Source organism: Acanthopagrus latus, chromosome 11 (assembly GCF_904848185.1).
Source record: "Acanthopagrus latus isolate v.2019 chromosome 11, fAcaLat1.1, whole genome shotgun sequence".
Taxonomy (NCBI): Eukaryota; Metazoa; Chordata; class Actinopteri; order Spariformes; family Sparidae; genus Acanthopagrus; species Acanthopagrus latus.
Window position 1 is genome coordinate 25,183,797 of NC_051049.1, and position 24,183 is coordinate 25,207,979.

Here is a 24,183-nt window from a genome sequence, read left to right on the forward strand (position 1 = left end):
AGCAGTGAGATCACTGAGGGAGACAGGTGGGGTGGGGTGGGGGTATAAAGGCTCAACTATAGCATCAACCATCCTAACACACAAGTTGGTTGAGGCAGACAGGATCGTTCAGTAAAGAGGACAGAACTTTTCAGAGTAACAGCCAAACTCGAGGGGTGTGAGGAGAAATTGTCAGGAGGTGCTGGGAAGCTGCAGCTGGACATAAATATAAAGACAACAGGTGGAGCGTTATCATTCCCTAATTTAAACCCCTGACCGAAGTGGAGTGGACAAAGACTGTACCAGAATCAAGTCTAAACTTCTGTTTCAGTTTGATATAATCAAATTGAAAGATCAGCTAAAGCAAAGTGAAGTTTTGAAGCTCAAAAGATACTTTGTAAACTCAGGGAGCTGTTACTGGTAGTGGAGGTTGAGACATTAGCATCAGAATGTGTTCAGGCGGCTTTGCCAAGTGCTTGGGGATCAGTCTGATGCCTCTGGCTATTGTATGTGTGCTGTGTAACATCCTGCTCTTCTTCCCCGGAGGAACGTCCGTGGACAGCAAACACATCACAGTTGAGGTCTGGTACTTTGGAGGCATTCTGGGATCCGGAGTGCTGGTGAGTACGTTTAAATTTCAACAATGACATTAAGAGCTGGTGCAATCCACTTTGCCACTACTGGATTAAATTTATCAGTGGGCAGAAGATGCACTCTGCCTGATACCAGCTGCTTTTATCATCACTGAAGACAAATTTTCTGGATTTGTGTAAAACATTTTTATGTTATCTTTTCACATTTTAAATTTTTTAGATAGCGTTTAATCATGATGGCATCCGTGTCCCTGTGTAGACTCATGACCGCGGTAAATTGTAAATAACGCACTGACAATTAATTAGGGCTGCAACTAATCATTATTTTCATAGGGCTATTTATATCAATCTGCCAGTAACTGCCTTGATTACAGTTATCGATTAATTTTGTGTTTCATAAAGTGACAAAAAATAGTGACGATGTCCTCAGATGGCTTGTCTTGTCTTATCGTAAATATGGTGTATGTATGTATGTATGTATGTCTAGAACCTTAAAATGTTTGATTTAATATAAAGAACAGCAAGGATATAAATACAAATCCTCACATTTTAAAACCTGGAATTGTAGAATTTTCATCATTTTTTGCCTAAAAAAAGGGATTAGTTAACTGATCATTCAATCATGTGACAGTTCTTTGAGCTCTAAAACTTATATACAGTTGCGCATCACCTGAAAGAGTCAATGATCTTATCAGGTCAAACTAATTCACGCGAGAATTATTGGAAAAACACATCATAGAAATGCTACTTACAAATCAGAACAATTCATGAGAATTTAACATCTTTGAAATTATGAGGATGACATATTTTTCTAATATTGTGTCTGTCGTGGTGTTAATTGATTCAGCATCGACAAATGGCACATTAAGGTGATCCTTGTGTTATACTATATCTTACTGAGAGTGTTGGGACGTTTGACAGTTCAATTTCCTCCTGCAAACAGCAGAGGAACAAATGATCATCAGCTGCTGTTTTATAACTGTGTGTGTGTGTGTGTGTGTGTGTGTTTGTGTGTGTGTGTGTGTGTGTGTGCGAACTGGGGGTGTGTTCGGTCGGCAGATGATCTTCCCAGCTCTGGTCTTCCTGGGTCTGAAGAACAATGACTGCTGCGGTTGCTGTGGCAACGAAAGCTGTGGGCGGAGATTCGCGGTGAGAAGATGTTTCGCCATTTAACTTCTCACCATCATTAAGTAATTATTTACAGCTGGAGTTTCAAATGTCACAGGAGAGAAGGGTTAGAATGGATCCCAAAATAATTCTGCAGCAACACACTGTTCATAAGTCTCAGATTTTTTTCAGGGTAGGCTCTATAAAACACTGATAATAAGGAAGTTAGTTCGTTTTGAAAAAGTCTGCCAAGTGGGATTGTTAACATGCAGAATACCAGGATGTCGAGCCATTATTAATTGTATTATGTATATGTATTTTCCCCATTCTGACATGTGAAAACATCTTCAGGAAGCCTATTAACAGAAAGACTAACTAACATTTTTTTTTAGGGGTTTTTTTGCATCAACAACTTTGATAGGAGTGAACACGGGAAGTGAAATTCAGACTTAAATGTGGGTGGAGATAGGATTATGAAATACTAATCAAATCATTGATGAAGCAATAGAGACAAAAAACGCAATTGAACATCGGAGCTGTGTCACCCCCATTAGTAGCAGCAGTGAAAATGTGTCTTAGTCGTTTCTCTTCTCTACCAGCGGATCTACTGCTACTGTATGTCACCAGTTTACTGTGGAGTGTGAGCATTTAACACAAACACAGTGACACTGTGACAGTGACACACACACACCCTCCATGATTTACACAGCAATAAATGACAAAAACAACGCACACTCTCACACGTACACACAAACTGATGAGGCGTCAATAACTGTGCGAAGACATTCCCCAGCTGGGAGTTTCACATGACTTTATCACACAGAGTGCGTATTGTTCTGGTCCAGACACACATACTGATCGATACTTCAGGAATGTGTAGGTGTGTGACACACACACACACACACACACACACACACACACACACACACACACACACAGTGTTGGCTGTGCTCTGCTTGTGACCCTCAGAGAGAATAACTTCATTGTTGTCACAGAAGTTCAAAGTGAGATTGTTAAAAGTATTGATTCCCAATATAAGTAACTGCTCTCTCTCTCTGTCTCTCTGCAGATGCTGAGTTCCATACTCTTTGCAGGTGTGGGTGTTTTGGGGGCTGGTTACTCAGTTATTGTTTCTTCTGTGGCCATAAACCACGGACCTATGTGTTTTTTTGAGAAGAACGAGACGGAGAAGGTGTGGGGCACTCCCTTCTCAAATGGGTGAGACACACAGCAAGTGTTAGAACGCTTACTACATATTCCAGATAACCTGCACGATCAGCAATGCAAAGATGGTACATGCAGTGGAAAATGTATAGCACTTGAGTCTTGTGCTCATCCCTTAACCCACTGGTAAGTCGGAGGGAGTTTGTCCACAAAACAATTCTGGCGCATTCTCCTAAACAACTGAAGTAGATGGTGACTTAAAAAAAAAAAAAACATTTAAAGAAGATTTTAGCTCACCAGCTACAGTAAAGATTTCACTTTTAAAGATGGTGTCAGTAGTGTCTTTTCATATCAATATGGAATCTCTGGGCTTCTGGAGTCTTGGAATACACTGAGGGATCTGTAGAGAACCATTTTGTAGTTTTGTTTTAAAACAAGTCCCCATCTACTTCAGTTGTTTAGGAGTATGCTGTTACACTGTTTTGCTGTGAGGCACCAGAAATGTTTTGTTGATTTTGAAACTTCATCAGACTTTCCATCGACATGAGCATGATAATGACTAAATTTTTATTTCTGGGTGAACTGTTCCTTTAAAGGTTCAGTTGACCTTTTGAGGAAATCCACTTGTTTGATTTCTTGCTGACAGTTGGATATGAAGACTGACACCACGATCAGGTGTGTGCAGACACTATGGATCCATAGCTGGAAGTCATTTAGCTTAGCTTAGCTTTAATTAAGTTACCTTAGCTTAGCATAGCATTAAAGGCGGGTACAGCCGTTTTGGCACTGTCTAAAGTCAAGCAGACCAATATTTTATGATATTGCAGAAACTCACTGTTCCCTGACATCTCCCTATTTTTGTGAGCCAGACCTTTTTAAAATGAGCATTTTAGCACCCTCAATAAAAAAAATTTATTAGCTAGCAAGCCCAATTTATTGATGCTAGCTTTTACTACAGAATTCTTTTAACATAAAATAGCTAGTATGTTAACACTATGTTATTGAAAGCTCTTCACCAGTTTAACGTGTCTACAGATGAAACATACCTCTTTTTTTTTTCACCCTCTCTTTCCAGGGACTACCTGTCCAACAAGACTTTCTGGACGCTATGTGAAGAGCCAAAGGATGTGGTGTCCTGGCATCTCTCCCTGTTCGCTGTGCTGCTGGTCATGGGTTTAATCCAGATGGCACTGTGTGCTGTGCAGGTGGTGAACGGCCTGCTGGGAGCTCTGTGTGGGGACTGCTGTGGAGGGGTCAGTATCTAGTCTGAGATGAGTTCACTTTCCTTCATCATTTGATACATTTGGAGGGAAATTTAAATCTACATCAACGTTTCTGCTACTATATTGTAAATCCGGGCAATATATCAATAAATCAATATCATAGTGTATTATGTTATATTTTATATCATGATGTGTTATCAGTGTTGTTTTTTCCTAGTCTTAAAGGCTGCATCCCAGTAAATTGATTGAGTAAAGATATGACTTTGAGATAAAAGACATTTTGTTGTTTTATGAGTCAATTTCATCTAGCTTCTTTGCCGAGATAGAGACTAATCTCGGTTGTACTTATACCTGCTTAAATAAAGGAAAATAAGAAGGAGACTATGATTAAATTAGAGTGAAATATAATGAAAAAATAATTCCAAAGATTAAACACAATATGTGGGCTTGTTGATGTGCAATGATTTGACAGGAAGTTTAAAAAAAAGCATGCTTACCAGATCAAACACAATTATTTAAGATTTTATGCTTGGTTACAAAAATGTGTCAGACGATAACTAATTAACTGGGATTCATAACATGGATTCCAGATAATGTCTGACCATTTTTTTTCATAAATAAACGACATGAAATTGTTCATAAACTTTGTCTTACAGGGCGATGGAAACTGAGTCTGAGCTCTTCCCGCAAGTGTCTGACGGCTGCTTCCTGTGTTTATTCTGTAGGACGACAGTTGTCCCTTTGCTTTCTGACGCTCCCCTCTGTTTCTGCATCAGAGCTCATTGATTGCATTGTGTGTGCTATCTAAAAGCACTGGTGAAATGACAGAGCTCCAATTTTTTCAACCGATGACTTCACCTTCAAAAACTTGCCGCTGAAGTTAATTATTTTTCTCTCATCGTATGTATCTGAATCACTTCTTGCCAATTCAGTCAAAACGTTAAGTAAATACCTTATTTTTATATATGTATGAAAATGATATGGGAGCATGAGGCAGGACAGGACCATATAATTGCTCTAAATACTGTTTTTTTCTTATCCAGTTAAAGTTAAACAAAGGTAGCAGCAACATGTTCAAGATAATAAGTTTCTCTATTCAGATAAGATGTTTCTGTTGCATGACTGCCTCCTGCTGGGCATTTTGCTGTTTTACGTTTGATGAGATGGGGGTTAAAAAAATTGAACATGTGTCTACACTGTCAATAAAATCTCATATCTTGTTATCATAACGAATGGGTTGTGACGTTATTTTTTTTTTATTTGCTGCATGACTCACTGTAGGTGGTGCTACGACTGTCACTGTGGCCTTTTGTCACATTTCTTTCATACACAATTACATGTGGAGGTCTTCTTGTGAGGCACTAACCTGCCTGATGTGTTATTACAAGTTGTTTCCATTCCTGTAAGTCTGTGAGTGACTCATCTTAGTGTTTCAGGGTTATGTTTTGTTGATATAAGCAGCCGGCAGCAATTACAGCACCGTCAGGTCACGGACACATAAAATCACCAGGTTAAAATTGAACCCAGATCAATATCGTACAGACGCAAGACTGGCTACAGACTGGCTTAACCTAGAGTCATTTTTTTTTATGGTGTTAGGGTTTTGCTCAGTTCCTGGTAGAAAATGACCCACCATAAGGGTTGTTTTGATTCAGTAGCATATAATGTAAAAATATGTCAACACTACATACTATTCCATACTATTTTAACACTGTGTTAAACCCTGTTAAGCCCAAGCAGAGCCAACTTGGGAATTTTCTGAGCACCTGTGGTAACATATGAGTGAAATATATAGTTTGGTTCATTAGAAATTTTAAATGGCACTGATGGTGCCAAAGTGTTCTGAGTGCTCAGTACTAAAACCTCTCTACCTTTGTTCTGATTCACTTTATTAGCCTCAAAGTTGGCATGAGTTATGTTCAGATGTTTTGCTGTTGTCTGCTATTGATTTGGAGCTGCAGGGTCATCATTCCTCAGAGATATTCATTTAAAATTGTAATTAAAAAAAAAAAGAATCATTAGTTTATGTTATGTGCTTAATTTTCTCAGACCCAGTGACATAGATACTTATACTTACACATCTGAACAAATATTTAAGGTGTTCCCTTTATTATGATAACTTGATTAGTCAAATACACCTTGTAGTTGCAGATATACACCATGTTAATGATTGAGCAGAGACACAAACTAGAGGCCAGTTATTAATTGGATAAGAACTAGGACATTTCTCTGTGCTATCTAAGGAACACTTGAAATATGTAAGTCAATCACCTGATTTATAAAATAATATTTTCATTTTGCAGAGGCGTATGAAAACATGGGGTCTGAAAAGAAGCTTCTACAGCTGCCAGGCAAATCTAGTGGAGTGCTAAGTGATCTTATAACATTTGGACTACAATAAAGTCCAGATAATAATGTTAGTCTTCAGTAATTCCAGCCCCCCCCCCCCCCAAAAAAAGAAAGAAAAAGAACAAAACAAGTTAGTCTGAAACAAGTCGAATGAATAATATTCATTAATCAGGCTAGCTTGCTTCTATTGAGCCGTCCTGCTTTGTGGTGGAACGATAGTGTAAAGGACACGGAAGGATTTCACCGCGTACCAACTTGTTTCCCACCTCCTTGTGCTGGGTGACCCGGGGATAAACATTACTTATAGAGTATGAGGATTACAACCTGAAACAGAGGTAATTATACTGTTTGTGTTTCGGAAGTATGAATCTATATTGTAGTTATGTGCTAACACAGGCTTAAGCTAGCTGTGTGACGGTAGCTGTTAGCTCAGCAGCTAACGTGTTCGCTGTGTAGTGTCAGGTGAAGTCAGACAGTCTGCAGTTCGAAGTAGCCGTAATCTTCACCTGAACGTCTCACAGCATGCAGTCGTCACATGTGTCAGCCTGAGCTGGTCAGTTGTTGTTAGCTGCCGCAGAGACGTTCAGGTGTTGGTATAACTGACAGGTGAGGACGAACCCAGTATCGAGACTGGTTTCTATTGATTTCTGTAGCTAGTCCAGGGTCTGACCTCAGTCAGAGTCTTCGTGGAGACGAAAAAACTTGAACAGGTTTTCACTGTTGAGTTTAATAAAAATGAACCATCTTTTTTTTTTCTTTTTTTTTTTACAATGTGCCTGTTAAAGTTGTGTGATAAGCACGAAACTGATGACGAGGTATTGATTTGTTTGGGTCGAGGGCTAGGTAAGTACAGCCAAATAATACATTTTCATGGGAGAGGGAAAATCCAGCATATGTGTGAATTGTGAATGGAAATAAAAAGGCAGAAATCTTTCCCAGAAATACACGAGTGGGGACAAGATCAAATTACATGTATTTTTAAATTTATATATATATATATATATATATATATATATATATATATATATATATATATATATATATATATATATATATATATATACATATACAACTCAGATAACTCACTCCATCGTGGCTTTCTAGGGATGTCGCAAAAGGCAGAAAGTTAGTGGTAACTTTTATGTTCAGCATGAATGCTACAGAACATAAGATGTGACTATATACTAAATAAACATAAAATTTTACATTGCACATGATGCGATGCTAAAATCAGTATTTTCACAATATACAGCTGTTTCTGAAACATAAATATTGTCTGATCTGCTTTTTCTTGCATGAGAGTCAACTGAATATGTTTGGATTTTGACCTGCTGGCTGAATAAAACAACCAGTCTGACTGTTTGATATTTTATTCTTTTTGATTCTTTCTCCATCAGATGCTCTCTGTCATATTTAAGAGAAGCACCTTTGCAGCCCGGAAGGTAACGGCCATTGTGATTTACATGCTATAAAAGCTCTTTGGCTCATATTTAATTTATACTGAATCTTTTCAAATGTCTTTTTGTTTTTGATATGAACGTCCTTTCAGGTGTGGCTCTGGGCTGGTCCTCCACACAGATGCTGGACATCAGATCTGATCGGAGCCTCTTATGGTGGCTCCGTCTCACTGCAGACCTGCTGTGCATCAACAGCAAGGCTGCCGTTTTCACAAGGGGACAATGGACGAGTAAAACCTTCACCAGGACTCCATTTCAGGAGGACTGAGACGCATGCATCTCCATTCTTTGTGAGGAACCAACACTTCCACTCTTCTGCTGTGAGGCTGAAGAAGCGACTGCAGTCCGAACCTCCTCCCAGAGAGCTGGATCTGCTGCGCTATGACATGAGGGACTTGTGGAAAGGTCCCAAACCTGCCCTGTACCTGGGGTTTGCAGGGCTGATCCCTTTCGTCACCCCAACTCTGTTCATGGCCGTGTCTGAGATCTACTGTCCAGAGCTGGCCTATGCTCAGTTAGCCTACAGCGCCTCCATTCTCTCCTTCCTGGGTGGAGCTCGCTGGGGATTTGCACTTCCTGAGAGCAGCCCGGCCAGACCTGACTGGATAAATCTGACCAACAGCGTGGTCCCTTCCCTGTTAGCCTGGGTGACTATGCTGATGAGCGACAGCATTGTTCCTGCAGCCACCATGATAATCATGGGACTTGGGATATCACTGCATTACGATCTGTCTCTGCTGCCCACTTACCCCAGCTGGTTCAAAGCTCTGCGTGCCATCCTGACCACTGTGGCACTTTTTTCTCTTCTTGGTACTCTGATAATCAATGAAATGTACCCAGAAAAGAAAATATTCATGGATTAAATATTTTAAAAAGTATTTCAAACTATAAAGCCAACATGTTTTTTTTATTTAAATGAGTGGAAGTTGTGCATTTCCAACAAAAACTGGCCTCTCTAATAGAGTTAACATTTAATGTGCTCTCAGCAGGACATACTGCCCGTTTCCTCTGTAATATTCCCCTCCCTCATCAGGCCCTTACTTTAAAGACCCTGTTTAGAGGTTTTATGTCACGAACCATCTTTCAAATTAGCCGATTAAATATGTTTATTTCAGTGATATGTTTTTGTTTTTTACACCACAAATAGGAATCAGCAAAATCAAAGCTATTCAGTCATCTCACATCAAAGGAACTGAGCAAAATTTATATTATGTCACATTTCATAGCCAGAGGTATTTACTTTGTCATTAAAAATGTAAAGAGAAGTATAGACATAGAAACTAGTTTGATGTCCAATCGTTATGCAGTTTCTTAAGCCAGAATGACAAGAATTTGGTTGTTCGCATGCTTCAATGTAAAAGTCTGATCTAAATTGTCCTGTATCTATGACTTGAGAACTAGTGGGGAAAAAAAGTTTTGTCAGGATAATTTCCTAAAGTTCTTCCATTTTTTTCCTTTTCCATTTGTGAAAACATGACATTTGTTTTCTGTTTTTTTTTTTTCCTCAGGAGAACGATTTTGTGGAACTTTTTTTTGTTTTTTAAAGAGTGAAAATAACAAATCCACTTGTTTCACATATCTCCACAATTTCAGATGAAAAAAAATAAATAAATAAGGAACTTGGAAAGCACCAAGCCTGTCTTTGTTCTGAAGTCATGAACATAGGAGAGAAAACAGTTTAGATCCGACTATAAAATGGATCACCATTGAAAAAAATAAAATAAATGTATTCACCTTCTCCTCAGGGCTTTCAGAGCTTTGTATTATGATAAACCAAGACATTTAATCAGGCCACCGTGGGCTCTAGGATATTGTGATGGACACTAGAAAGACATACATATAAGAAACTACATCTTCAGAAATCACCTTCAGAAATTGAAGTCAGTATCAAAAAGTTTTTCAGTTATTCAGCAGGAGCTAACAGTGAAAGTGCAGTGCCTTCTTTAGTGCAGTGCTACAAATGAGCAAAGCCACTGTTACTGCGTCTGTTTACATGACCAGGATCAGATAGCTAACGCCACAAGTATTAGCATCACCGAAAAAGGTATTACGTAACATCTAACTGGAGTAATCTGTACTTAAAGCCTCGGAAGTCAAACGCACAACACACAAGTCTCCTGTGACAGCTTGTACCGTCTCAGTGAAGATGTTTTGAGATCCCAACATGTAGAACCAACATCAAACGCATTCAGACTCAGATATGTGTCGACCATAATATCAAATACACAAAGTCTTTTTTTTTGTATTCAAATGTTTTTTATTCATGTAAACACCAGCAACTAATTAGCCAAATATTGAAAACAAAGGCAAAAAAAAAAAAAATAACTAGAAGGGAGAGACGTCCACAGACATCTGAGAAACAGCACATAAGGCACATTACTCCCTAGCTCGCCGAGCTGAGAAACTGAAAAGGTGCAATAATTCCATCCAATATAAAAGAGACCAACACTGGGGTGAAATCCATTCCCAAACACATACTAGAATGTCATTCACCAAAGAGTAAATACAGTATTGCACTTCAAAAGTTTCCTCAGATCTCTCAGTGGAACATCTCCCCACTGAAGGACAACATTTTGTGGAACTACATGAAGCTGGACGAGTGTCTGTGTAGGAACTGAAAATGGTCTTAGCAAAAAAGTGTTTATTTCTGCGAGTGTTCCACTTTTTGAGTTGGTGCAATAAGGTGCCTTTTGGTCAAATAGAGGTGACGTTTTTTACGGTGCAGTGACATAACGGGACCAATATTCTAAATAACTCACTCTAAAAATACATTTCTAACCAAAGAGACAATGAAACCAAACGAAAATGCAATGAAGTCAAAATTAACCTCCGACCAGTGCTTTTGGTTCTCAAATTCTACATAGCCACCTCTTTGGTTGATTAATCTGAATGTGAGTTGACACAAACTGGGCCCTGAGAGTGTTCTTCAATCTGTGGGCGCATCCCAAACGCAGGATGGACAAACGACAAACAGTTGGAAACATTGTAGAAGTCTTATTAATCTGTAATAGTCCTCTGTGAGCGCTGCATGATTTTGTAAACAATTTATTTTTAGTAACGGCTCAACAGTTTAGACAAAGTCCTGCAATTGCTTTAAAAACTTCCACTATGGCTCCATCTGCAATCCAAGTCCAGACTAAAGGTAAACAAGTTGTTTACGCCACAGTTTGAAATACAACAAAATGCTGCACATCCTCTTACACTCTCACTGGCACACACAGTCCCTCTGCCGCCTACTTTTGAATACCCAAGCCAGACCGCATGTACTCGTACACCACGTAGCTGATGCTGACGGCCGGTATGACTTTCATGAAATTGGGTACGATGCCGCGGTACAGTCCAAAGAAGCCTTCCTTTTCCAGAATCTTCTTCACCATCAGGTTCATGGGCAGCTGTTCTGAGCCTTCCACAGAGGCTGAGAAAAGAAATACAAGAACAAAATATGAAAAAGAGAAAAACTGAAAAAAAAAAAAAAAAAAAAAAATCCAAAACCCACCAGTCCCAAACACAACCAGATGATAAAAATTTGATCTAAGTCACGCTGGAGAAGATCGTTGGAGCTTCTGGTACGTTCCAACAGTGCTGAATTAAGAAGTTGACAGAATTTTGTTTTGAATGAATTTGTACCTTGTGCCTGCATCCGGGTGCGGATCAGAGCCAGGGGGTAGCTGGCCAGCTGACCGCAGGAGCTCGATACGGTGCCACAGCCGAGCAGCACCAGAATGCCGGGGTTGGCTGTGTCTTTGGCGTAGCGGGACAACCAGAGGTTCTTCAAGCTCTGGAGAGGACAGGCAAGTGTGTGTGAGAGAAAGAAGCACTGGGTATAATTTATAAAATCAATACCTGATATGTATAAAACCCAGCAAGTGGAAACCTTGGTCCATAATCACGCACCTCGTACACTGCCAGATCTATGCCGGCGTATGGAATGATGCCTATAATATTGGGGATGTAGCCCTTGTAAAACGCCTTCACTCCCTCCTTCTTCATGATTTTCTTGGCACAGTCGAACATTCCAGAGTACTGTCCGGTCTTCCTCAGGCACAGACGGGTTTTCAGCACCTGGAAGGACAAATCAGTGAGATGAATCAAGTGGCAGAAGATTAACAAAAAGGCCTTATCCTACAGTCTTTTTTGTCTTTATTGCACGTCGCCACTTCCAATCTTAAAATAAACATTCAATTTTGATTCTTGACAAAATAACTAATATAAAATATTGGTTATTGGTGGTGAGGTTTGAGTAGCGCAATCGTTTCAAATCATCAAGATGCATTTCTAAAACAATTTAAAACACAGCCCCCTTCTCTACTGTCTATACAGTACATGCACTCCAAATGTTCCAAATAGTCACCACATTGAATCCAAACCTTTTACAGCCACTGATAAAGCCTCCAAGAAAAGAGGTCGATGAAGCACCACACCTGCATTTTGTTAGTTTTGGTCCTGTAGTTCCTGAATTCTTCTAAAACATTGACAGTTGTAGGCTTCATATTTCTATCCTTTACTTTCACAAATGTAAAACAAAAGCAAAAATTTAAGTGGCCTCTTCTTTCTCTATTTTGCGCCTCCTCGTCTTGTCTCTCCTCCAACCTGTGACTGAGGAAATCGATTTCAGCATGCCACCTAGGAGGATGTATCAGTTTCTGAAATGCATCTCTAGGAGAGAGGAGACTCGCTGGAGGAACTTTGAGCGTGGCCGCTAACAAACAAACCACGAATACACAAGGATACACCTGTGCTCACCTCCATGGGATAGATGGCAGTTTGCGCTGTGGCTCCAGCCAGAGATCCGGCCATGAACCTCTCGTGGGTCTTGACCTTCCCGGGCTCACTGGCAAACATCTTCTTATACTAATGAAACACAGTGGCGACAAGGAAGAGTTGCAGCAAGATGCAATAACTGTTGAGGGTCATACAGCATTGCTGTAGTAAACAGCTTCACCTGAAATGACATCTTGGGGAGTCATTATAAATGTGACTAACATGAATAACATCTTTGATATCAAAGCACTAACTTAGCACAAACCCTGCAGCGTATGCTGCATTCAGCTTATTTGAAGTGAAATGGACTTACCCGCTCGTAGGCCATGAATTTAATGGCGGTCTCCGGGGCAATCTTCAAGACGTTGATGCCGTTTCCTCTCCACAGCGACGTCAGGCCTCCTTCTTTCAACATTTGCTTGAAGCCACCAACCAGACTGATTTTGTTGCTCTTGGAGGAATGCACCTGGGGACAAAAACACCTTGCATATGTGAGCCATTATTTTATAAAGTGAACATATCTGTGAAGTAAACAAGAATCACAAAAATAATATCAGAATCAGAATACTTCATTCTTTCATCATATGTAGGATCATCCTATTTCAAGGCGCCCTCTGTCACATATTACTAATGGGCTCAACCTTAATTACACAGCACCTTTCGTGTAAACTTGTAGATCAGAGTTTCTCTTGGGTTACGTTGGCCTTTCATGACAAGTGCAGCCAAAAGTTTAAGTTTTGACATACCTGCATGAACACCTTCATCCTGTCCAGCGGGGCGGTTCCTGTACGGGACACTGCGCCCGCCATGGCCCCCGCTGACAGCTGCTTCCACCACAGACCCGTCGTCTTCTCCTCCTCTGTGAACTCATCGGGGATGGCGAGGCTGTCACCGATGTCCAGGACCTGCACACACCGCAATGTAATTACAGCGACAGCCGAATAGATATTTTAAAGACTGTGTGAACTTCAGTGTCTAAACATCATCGAGGACCTAAAAGTAAAAAGTGTCTAGCTCTTAAGTTCAAACGGCCACAATCTGTTCCTCCAGGGCTGCAAAAATACATCTGTGTGAATTTCAAATGTAGCCCAATGCCAACTGACCAACTGATACCTGCTTCATTCACTCAATTTCAGAAGTGAATCTGCCTCCAAGCCATGAGATTCACTGACTCACCTTGAGTTCAACACCTGGCAGGACAGGAGAAATGCCATGTCCTTATCCAAATTGTTACACAACTACAGCTCCACGCTGAGAGATCAATTACATCATAGCACGCCACTTTATACAACCAGTCAGTGTAATTAAATCACAAATGTTGTTTTGTGATCTAGATAAAGACAATACAGTTAAATAAAAAAAACACGACATGCGTTGACATTAGATAGCGACAGCTTTAATGGTGCTGCGTGAACTAGTGTCTGTGCATGGTTACTGTCCAGCCAATAATGAGCCACTGAGATTTTTCTGGCTAATCATTTATCATTGATTGATTGATTGACTGAAGTTGATGTTTGGTCTAATGACATGTCTTGAGGAGGTATCTGTGACCTTTTTATGGGGGGGTTGATTCCCTACACCACCAGCAAGAAAGTGGTGTGTATGCTGCCTTCAACTCATCCTAAATTTGGAGGTATTACTTAATTAAATATGTGCAATAATGAACACCCAAATGTGTCTTTATGATGCTTTCTTTCCAAGTGACTGTAAGTGGATACGTTATGGAAGCAAAAATAAACCAAAATCTCAACAATCTGTAGAGTTCACTTTTAAACATAACCAAAAAAATGTATAAGAAACGTTAGAACTTGTATACATTGTGACCAAGATAGCTGGTCATTGTAACCTGTAAGTGCTCAAAGGTGGTCCAAGTGCATACGGAAGCATTGTTTTTAAATCAACACATCTTTGGCATTTCTGCACTGCAGTTTCTTGCAATTTACACACCATGTGTAGACACAAAATTCAGTGTCTGTAATAGGCTGAAACTGGCTGACAATAATGGCCACCCTGATGTTTTTCAACCTGGTTTGCACTACAATAATACATATATTAATCACCAGGTAACAACCTTGACCGAGAGGCCGATTACACGAAACCTACCATGTCCACCTCCACCTCATAGATCCCCCCATCATCCTCAAAGTCGATGAAAAACCACTTTCTCTGTTGCTGCTGCTGCTGCTGGGGCTGCAGCAGAGCCATGGCCATCTCAAGACTTTGACAAAGCTGCCGAGCCACAACAATGTAGTCCCCTCTAAACTCTAACTCTCAGGCTGATCAGGATCCTTTACGCTGCTAATAAAGTGTCCAGAAAGATGTCGAGGGTCCGCAGATCCAATCTGGCCCGAGGGGAGAAACGCTGTATCCAGAGTAGGCAGTGAACGTCCGTGTGAATGCTGGAGACGGTGGGACACTCTCACTGCCATAGATGTCACCACCAGTGTCTCATGTGAGCTACTTCGCTCCTGTGCTGTTCTGGACTCTCTTCCTTTCTCGTCGTCCCATCTCAATCCCGTTGACTGAGCTAATCCTGCCGTAGGTCAGAATGAAATTAGCTTATCTCTGCCTCAGTTTAGCAGCAGCAGCGGGTTTATTTAACCTCTGAGGATGTGTCAGTGAACAGAGGCCGCAAACGTCAGGGATTAGCCATTGACTGGGACTGACTGTGACATGCAACCATAGCACAAGCACACAGCCAATAATCTAAAACTGATGTTGCTGTTTAAAGATATGAATGTTATGATTAAAACTTATGTGAATATTTTTTAAAGATGTCTACTTCGATAATCTTTGAATGGTTTTCAGTCACTTTATAGGCAAAAATACCAAACATCTGCCCATTAAAGCTTCTTAAATGTGACAATTTGCTGCTATTTTTCTGTTTTTTGGACTTGATTTTAAGACGTCACAATTATTGGACATTTAATTATATAAACAATAACTCGATTAATTGTGAAAATGACCTTCAGATGAATCGATGACAACATAATTGTTTCATTCATAAAGAACCAGAGCAGAAGGCTCCTAATCACAGCCTCTCTTTCTAAGAAAACGTCACCGCAAGCTCTTCCTTCTCCCTTCAGGCTCCATGACCACCTCTCACTTCTTTCCACACGTCCTCTCTGGAAATGATTGAGTCTAATCTGCTGACGTCAGGGCACGACCTGCTGCCAGAGTCCTCGTCCAAATCCAGTTTTGGCCGTCAACTCTCTTTCAACTTTCCCTTATAGCGCAGCAGTCAGAGAACACTGAAGGCACGGGTCGGACTGTTAACTGTGTTGCCTCCACGTCGGATCCATTTTAATTAACATTAAGTTTCTATGTGGTGTATTATTTTCTCTGTTTCCTCTGCTGAGTTAGATTGCGTAAGAAAAGCTTTTTCATAAATGTGGGAATACAGATGCTTCAACAATGTCGTCAACTCAGGGTAAACTCATCGAGGCAAAAGAGGCTTTAAAAAAGTTAAAAATACTCAGCTTTAAAAGTTGGTCAACACCATGAAAACCAACTTGGGAGGTTGGAAGTTCCTGTACTTTATCCAAGTATTTGCATTTGTAATTAACGATTATTTTATATTTTGCGCCGGTGCATAACCGTCCAGCAGATGTAACAAGACTTAGACAAGAGAGGGAGAGTGGACTGGGGAGAAAAGGCGTGTTAGTGTCTCATATCTGCAGATTCTACTGATTCTACCTTCAAGCTTAACAGTCTCTGAATTTTATCAATATGACGTGAGTTTCAGTTAGCTTTGCACACAAGTGGCCACTAGAATTGTCCTTCAGAGGGAAGCTTTTTACTTTGATTGCCTTTCAGAGCCTGTACTTGATTACTTTTACTTGAATTGGAATCATTCCTTCTACTTCAGCCTCTTGAGTCCCGCCCTCCTCCTCTTACCGTGCTGTGCTTCCAGTAGCGGATAATCTCCTGCAGGTTGGTGGCCGGGTTAAACAGGAAGTGCTCCCTCCATTCGTTCCAGTCCACGGTCATAGTGCCATCGACATCGATACTGTACAAGGACAGACAGAAGATGTTGACATTTCAACTACTTTTACATCATTTTCACGTAAAAAACTAGAGACGTTTATTGGACGCACACAGGCAAAACATCACAAACTAGGGCCGAAAAACAAATCTAATTTATCCAATAACAGGAATTATGGATGTTTCACTGACCTACATTTCCTCACTTTGCCATTTTTTTCTCAATAATTTTGGAAATGTATGCCCTTTTTATGAGAAGATATGCAGACATCCCAAACCAGGGACTCTGTCAGCACCTTATACTCCTGGGCAACAGGGCAATTTTCTGGATCCTGAACAAAATAAGATGTGAAATCTAACCTGAAGTTGAACCAACACAGTCAGGAATCTTTCATTTGTCATAATAAGAGGGACAGACACAGAACACAGGAACACAAAGAATCCCAATCAGTCCTTCAAATATCATCGAACCCCCCACCAAATAAAATGGAGGCCTGGATTATGTAATACGAGAGAGAGATTTGCACTAATGGCAGCAGATAGTTGTGTGAGAGCATGCCATGAATTAGGTCACGAGCCTTGAAGACTGAACTCACGCATACCACTAAAACGATGACCTTATTTTTTGCAGAGTTTGACACAAATGCACTTGTAAAAAGGGGGCAAACCATGTGTCTCCTCGATCATCTGCCCTCATCTGCCCTCGTCGTCCATCTTCCCTTCATTTCCTTCCTTCTGTGGTTTTCATACATCTTTCTGTCTGATTCACCGTCATCTGATTCACATCCGGTGCCACTTCTCCATCCCAGCCTCACTGTCAAGCTAGCTCCTGAACACCTACCGCTTCAAACTTTGCTTATGCAAATATAGAACAAACTGCAGAGCTCACTGTGTAAACTTGATCCGACTGCCCAGGCAAAGAACAGTATGAGAATTATATGCAACAGAATCCACCTCACTCACACAACATGTTGTCTCAGTATTTGCTGAAGTGGAATGACGGTTCATTTAGTATTTCTTCTTATTATTTTATTATTTTTAGGTGGGTGAAGCGGCTGGAAGTAATTTAACACCTATACAAAAACTCTGCACTCTAAAAACTGTAATGTACAGTTACCAAAGCCAAGGACCCAGTTTTCTTGATTCTAAATTGAAGCCACCAGCTGACAGAAACAATCTTGTTTAATGGCCCATTTGTATCCAAACCTGAGAGAAAATTCTGCCATAAATAAAGTTTTTCCTACATGTTAATATTCTATCTCTCTCTCCGGGTCAGTCAGACATCGTGTCAGCTAATTATCATGAACCATCAGCCCACGTTGAGCGAACACACAGACTGAACATTGCTATCAGTCCCTCACACTCGTCCCCACCTTCAACCTTCAACACATTTTAGTTTGACTTCATGAGGGTTTCGTTTTGGACCTGTGTAAGAGGAACAGAGTATTTTCCCTGAGCTCTGGTGGAGCACAGCTGCAGAGCGATCTCACTGAATTCAGAGCAGTAACAAAATAAGAATAATAATATAATAACCTATTTAGGATCTTCTCGGCCTCCTCTTTGCTGATGTCCAGCCCCAGATCGGCAAGCGACTGCTTTACCTCCATGAAGTCTATCCGACCTGTTAAAAATGAAAACACAGAAGTCCTGATATTTCTGTCAGCTCTAATGGAGATACATTTCCTTCCACTCCCACGATGAATTATTACTACGCAGCAAAAATCATGTTAAATTCCCAGCATTTAGTTTGGCTTTTTGGTTTTTGAGCCAGAGTTAAATCCATAAACTTAACAGTTTGTGGGATATATGATTTCATCATACCGTCATTGTTTTTGTCCAAGCTCTTGAAGGTGAGCCGTAGCTTTTTCTCGTGCTCCTTCAGATACTTGGTGAACTCGCTGAAGTCGAGCCCGTCGTCCTTGTCTTGGTCTCCAGAGGAAATTATTTTCTAAAAGAAAACACAGAACACAGATAGAGATGGGTACAAGTACTGTGCATCAGACGGGTAACAACAAATACCTGCTCATCAAACATACTGACAGAGAAAACACCGTGCTGGCAGATAAAATGTATTCAGTTAGAAAGGTTACTGGTATTATCACATTCCAATAGCCTCAGTACGGCTCTGACCCTCACCTACACTGAACAGATGAGCTTTGCTGATTTCCCCCATCAGATTTGAAGCAGCCAATCAGGACTAATCTTTCATCTATTTTTAGGCCTTTCATGTATAATATAGTGATATACCCTTTCCCCGTTCCCCTTACAACACATAATATTTTGCTTTTCTTGTTGATATGGGATACTTATCACACTTTCATGCAGAACACTGATGATTTTCATATCTATTTACGATACTTTTTTCATGCGGGGAATGTGATTGGTTGTTAACGGCAGCTTCTCCTTGGGGAAAACTGCCTGACATTTAGGCGTCGTCCGGAGACGTCCCACATATAAATATATTTCTGTCGGTTAGACATTGTGTAGCAGTTTGCTTGGAACCTCTGGTCTACTCTTCCCTCTCCTACACACCTGGACTCATGAAATCGAAACTTTTTTTGTTTGTTTGTTTATACCCAAAAGTTCGTATATCCATAGTTAAGCAAAGAAACATCTTCTTTTCATGGATTTGTGGATTACAGATCAGAAAAAAACAACAAACTAACACAAACTACATAAAAATGCTAACAGATAGAAATATAAACATATAAAATGAGACAAAGGGGCAGATGTGGCAATTTTCTATGCTTTTAGCTCCTTGTTTTTACGACATGGCTGATTTCCACGGTGACTGTACCCAAATAAGCGTCATTTTCGGCTGAACTTTGGGGTGACGATGCCTTTTTCAAGAGCGATAAATAGAAGTGGACGAAGTAAACTGTGAAGAAGTCCAACATTAAAAAAAACATGCAGTACAAAAGACACATAACCACATACCATCACAACAGAGTATGATACAGTGGAAGTGATATATTATCATTTTAAGTCCCCTATGGGTCTCCGTGTGATATGCTAGAGGAGAAAGACGGATCCAAAGACAAAAACTACGTCCAGGCCACATGTTGTGTCTGACCTCACTGGGTGTCATTTCATTCTCCCTTCTTCTCTTCGTGCAGCAGCTGCTTGACTCCACCAGTTGGTGGCAGAGTCATGCGGACATGAAGCTTCTGTACTTCATCTGAACTCACTTCCTGTGTGCAGTCCTTCGATTGGTCTAATTATCCCTCGTTATCTTTTACAGACTCTGCTTTCTTTCAGTGTTACATTTTCTGCCTTGCGTTCCTCTGATCATCTGAACTTTTCATCAGGCCTGTCCTGCTGTCCATCAGGCGATGAATTATTACGCTTGATAAGAAAGATACTGACAAAATGACGCCGTGTGTTCACCGCTACTCGTCATATCCCTGTTCGCCTGACCTCTCCTAGACGTTTTGTCTGACTCATACTATATGGCACGTAATTATGTTATCAGCCGTCTTGATGAACGTGAGGAATGCGACATTATTTGATCAGCAGAGGTGGGACCGTCCTCTGAAAAGTCACAGCCCATAATAAAAGCACAACTGCACTTGTAGTTTGAACCTTGAGACACTTTCAGATACTCTGGTGCAATCTGTCTCCACACAGCCTGCTCTTTACCGGCCTCAGATTCATATTCATTTTGCAGAGAGCACTTATGTATAGATGAGCCAGGTTGTCAAGATAAATGCCCCGGGTCAATGTTATAAAACTCGTGAGGGAAATGAGACTCAGATTAGGGTACTGAGAGCCTCTGCTGAGGGATCAACATGCGTTTGAATTTGAATGTCGGCTTGCAAACAAGTTATAAGGGACGTCTTTTCTTCTTTTCTATTTGCCTTACTTCTTGAAATTAAAAGAAGGAATACTTTTGAACCGTCGAGACAAAAGTCGTGCCCAAAAATAATAAACTAGCTCCCTTCTCGGATCGTCATCTGCCTGAGGGGGATTGTTTTAAATTTAGGACTAGAGTTTGGCATCTGTTCTGTTCAGACAGGCTGGAGCAGTTTGGGGTTGAGTGTCTCTCTCACCCCACCACTCAGTAGAAGTCCTGCAGTCAAACTTCGGCTGCATCAGTGTAAAGTTAGGGTAATAAAAATTAGAGACATGATCAGGATGGCATGCTAAGAAAGCTGAACCTCTTCACTTTCATGACAACTGTGCAAACTCCTGCTGATGAAGATCATGTGATATAAACTAAAGCTCCGGGCCTTGATTCCAATGAAAATGTTTGAAAACACATTTTGTTGTTCTTGAAGAGGTGATAAATGAAAAGTGAATCCAGGACACAGGTCATATTCACAGTCAGGCTGAACTGACACTATGGAACTACTGAACAGAACACAGTCACATGCAACTAACAATTACTTTCATTATTGATTAATCCCCTGACCATTTTCACGATTAAGCGTGAAGTCTGTGAAATGTTAAAGGATTGTGAAGAATTCTCATAACGATTTCCAAGAGTCAAAAGTGAAATCTTTAAATTGCTTCTTTTGTCCAACCGACAGTCCAAAACCCAAAGACTCTTCATTTATTATCCTGAATTATAAGTCCTCATTTCTATGAAGCTGGCACTAGCAAATGTTTGACATTTTTGCTTGAAAATTTACTTTAACGATTAATAAATGATAAAAACAGCAACCAATTGTCTTTCAATCAACTAAACGTTAAACTGATCAATGGTTACACTCTAGTGCAGAAGCAATTAATTAACGAGTGAATCCACCAATTTCACACATAAAATTGGGCTTTGAGGTCTTGGGGAGTATTCTGGACAAATCTTCATTTCCTCTGTTAAATTGCTAGGTTGCATTGTGGGAAATGTAGGCACCAGGCACCTCCTATAATGCTGTTGGACTCATTATGGACAGTTTAAAAACAAAATTCAGAGCCTCTGAGTGGCATCACTGGAGCCAATTTATCAGATCATATGCAGCTTCCTCTGGAGCCACAAAAGGCTTCATACGAGTTTTTTTCACATGTATTTTCACATTAAGAAGACGTGTAAACACACATTAATGTCTAAAATTTGTGGAGTTACCCTTAAAGTAAAAATGATAAATACTTACTTGGTCGAACTATTAAAATGTTTAGATTTGCTGTATTTCTCTGGTTCACATTATCATAAACTGATTTTCTGAAGGATTTCTTACTGCTGGTTGGACAAAACAAGACATTTGAACATGTCATCTTTGGCGGTTCACCATTTCCTGACATTGTATCAGCCTCTAACTTTTCCCCTTGGAGGGCCAGACTTCAACAATGTTCTGATCCACGGGCCAAAAGCGAACGTCTGTTACATTGTCAGGATGCAAAATGGTATGGGGACCCCAAGCCCCCTGTAATGACTCACTTCCTGTGTGTTTTTCAATCAGAATGTCCTCGTGCCTAAACAAACCAAATGAACACACTCTCTTCGTTTTCATGACTGAATAAACTGAACAAACAAACTGACCTTAAAGGACAACACAATTTCATCATGTTAAACTTTGTTTATATGTGGCGGACCCTGCCGCCTTTCTAGCATCAAACAGTGTTTTGTGGACCTTATATTCCTCTGAGAGCAGCTCTCTCACTTCAAAAATAGATACTGTAAATATTAAAATTCTGGATTTGGATTCCTTCTCCAAAACTACACAGTGCACCTTTTTTTAAATAAACTATAGATAGGTAGAGAGTAATACATGAATCAGTTAATAAAAGTACAAATAAAGCAGCATGTATATCAAAACTGTACTTGGGGAAAACCCTTGAAGTAAATATACTGAGTTACTCTTGAGTCGTGTACTCATGGTTGCTACAGGAGGAGCTGCAGCCCGCCCTGTTCTCTCAGGAATGCCGTCCAGCACACAGTATACTCGGGCGGGACTACTTTCTCTACCCCACAGGAGCCTCTTTACGACCCCGTTTTGCTGCGCCCGTGACTCTACCTGAGCTGCTCCCTTCCCGGTCCTGATGCCCATGGCGGCCAGGCCGGCCTTCAGCTCGGACACGTCCACCCTCCCGTCCTTGTTGGCGTCCAGCCTGGCGAACAGCTCCTCGTACGTTTTCGACCCATCACCTCCCTCGCAGCGACAGTCCGCAAAGAACAGCTTCCTCACCGCCGCATACATGGCCGGACCGACGCTGAAAACACACTCCTGGCCTGCACGAGCTACACACACACACACACACACACACACACACGCACGCACAACTCAGACCGATTCCTGTGGCTGGTTGGCACTTCTGGTTTGCAGCGGTGAGGTTTCCTCCGCCGGCGCAGCTCCTCGAGAAGGAGAAAAGTACCGTCGCAGGAGGAAAAAGTCCAGACAGGTGTGCGCGCGGTGCGTAACACACCTGAGATACGGTGCAGATGTGTAGGTTGACACAGAGAGAGAGAGAGAGATGTTGGATGAGGTAGTTCTGGCGGTGCAGAGGGGAGCAGGAGGGGTGGAGAGAGAGACGCTCCAGTTCGCCTCAGAAGACCTCCTCTTTCACTGCGCACACACACACACACACATTACAGACACACCCTGTAGCAGGAAAAACACACTCGTTACTGCTCAGAGGACTTTTATTTCCACATATAAAGTTCCGGGGGGTTGTTTTAACCGTGATCTGCTTTGAATTTCCTCTAAGAAAACTGCGTCATCGTGGACATAGATGCGTTTTCGGAGCGCGTTGAAAGCGCATCTGTGTCCACGATGACGCATGCCAAAGCTCGTAGGACTACACGCTGTTTTTGCTTTTTCAAACCACACAGAGCAGCAGCAGCATCAGCAGCAGGGTATAGTATAGACCACGCTCCCTTTATAGTGCGGTGTGGTGTTGTGTAGTCTCATTCGGCCCAGTGAGTCATACCCGCAGGAATCTGTAGGCAGCTGCTCCAGGGAAGAAAAAAAAAACATTTCATCTAATTCCCATCTAAACTGTACTCTAATTGGATTAAATGTACTTCAGTAAATATGCTTAGTTACATTCCCACCACTGGGCTCTTGTAAAGCTTGTAAAGTGACGTGAAGAAATACACACGGATCATAGTTGAGTGAAAGTTACTATGGTATCATAAGAGTGAAATACTCTATTACATGAGTAAACTTCCCAAAGTATCTGGTAATTAATGTACTTAGATATCAAAAGTATATATTTTCTTAATAAATGTACTTTAGTGTCAAAAATACAAGTACATGTAAATTATACATATATGAACTGATTAGTGAAGTTGCAATTCAATACGTGTGATGGCAACAGTGCCGCATTGTACCACAAGGTGGCGGCAAATGTTACATAACAGCAGCTGGTTTCACTTTGTTGTTTAATCTGTGCAATCAGAGCTGCTGGTGTCCCCGTTGACCGCCAGGGGGCGACGGAGAGAGGAGGCGGGCTTCCCTGAACTGTGAAAGTTAACAACTGTCAGTACTGTACATCCGTTTAATCCAAAGTTATTCCAAAATAAAAGAGAAAATGTAATAAGTGACAAATTTGAGATTTTGAAAAAACTCTCTGGTCGATGCAAATGTCTATGTTTTTGGATGTTTAAGTGAGGTAAAGTTATGAGCTTTA

At 40.8% G+C, this 24,183-nt stretch overlaps 3 protein-coding genes across 3 annotated transcripts; 2 read left to right on the forward strand and 1 right to left on the reverse strand.

Annotated features, from left to right (window-relative positions):
* The first annotated feature begins 88 nt into the window (after positions 1-88).
* tm4sf4 (transmembrane 4 L six family member 4) lies at positions 89-5,295 on the forward strand. Its single transcript, XM_037114662.1, has 5 exons — positions 89-599; positions 1,632-1,721; positions 2,749-2,897; positions 3,919-4,096; positions 4,723-5,295. The coding sequence occupies exons 1-5, from the start codon at positions 429-431 to the stop codon at positions 4,735-4,737; spliced, it is 603 nt and encodes a 200-aa protein (XP_036970557.1). The 5' UTR covers positions 89-428; the 3' UTR covers positions 4,738-5,295.
* A 1,305-nt stretch (positions 5,296-6,600) lies between these two features.
* Positions 6,601-9,612, forward strand: LOC119028606 (transmembrane protein 69-like). The gene is made up of 3 exons (XM_037114792.1): positions 6,601-6,750; positions 7,813-7,857; positions 7,965-9,612. The coding sequence occupies exons 2-3, from the start codon at positions 7,813-7,815 to the stop codon at positions 8,733-8,735; spliced, it is 816 nt and encodes a 271-aa protein (XP_036970687.1). The 5' UTR covers positions 6,601-6,750; the 3' UTR covers positions 8,736-9,612.
* Positions 9,613-10,105: 493 nt separating this feature from the next.
* Positions 10,106-23,086, reverse strand: slc25a24 (solute carrier family 25 member 24). The gene is made up of 10 exons (XM_037114791.1): positions 22,569-23,086; positions 18,439-18,565; positions 18,151-18,238; positions 16,531-16,642; positions 13,380-13,538; positions 12,947-13,099; positions 12,616-12,723; positions 11,767-11,934; positions 11,500-11,650; positions 10,106-11,287 (listed from the first exon to the last, which is right to left on the reverse strand). Exons 1-10 carry the CDS (start codon positions 22,749-22,751, stop codon positions 11,106-11,108), a joined length of 1,431 nt encoding a protein of 476 aa, XP_036970686.1. The 5' UTR covers positions 22,752-23,086; the 3' UTR covers positions 10,106-11,105.
* Between the last annotated feature and the right edge of the window lie 1,097 nt (positions 23,087-24,183).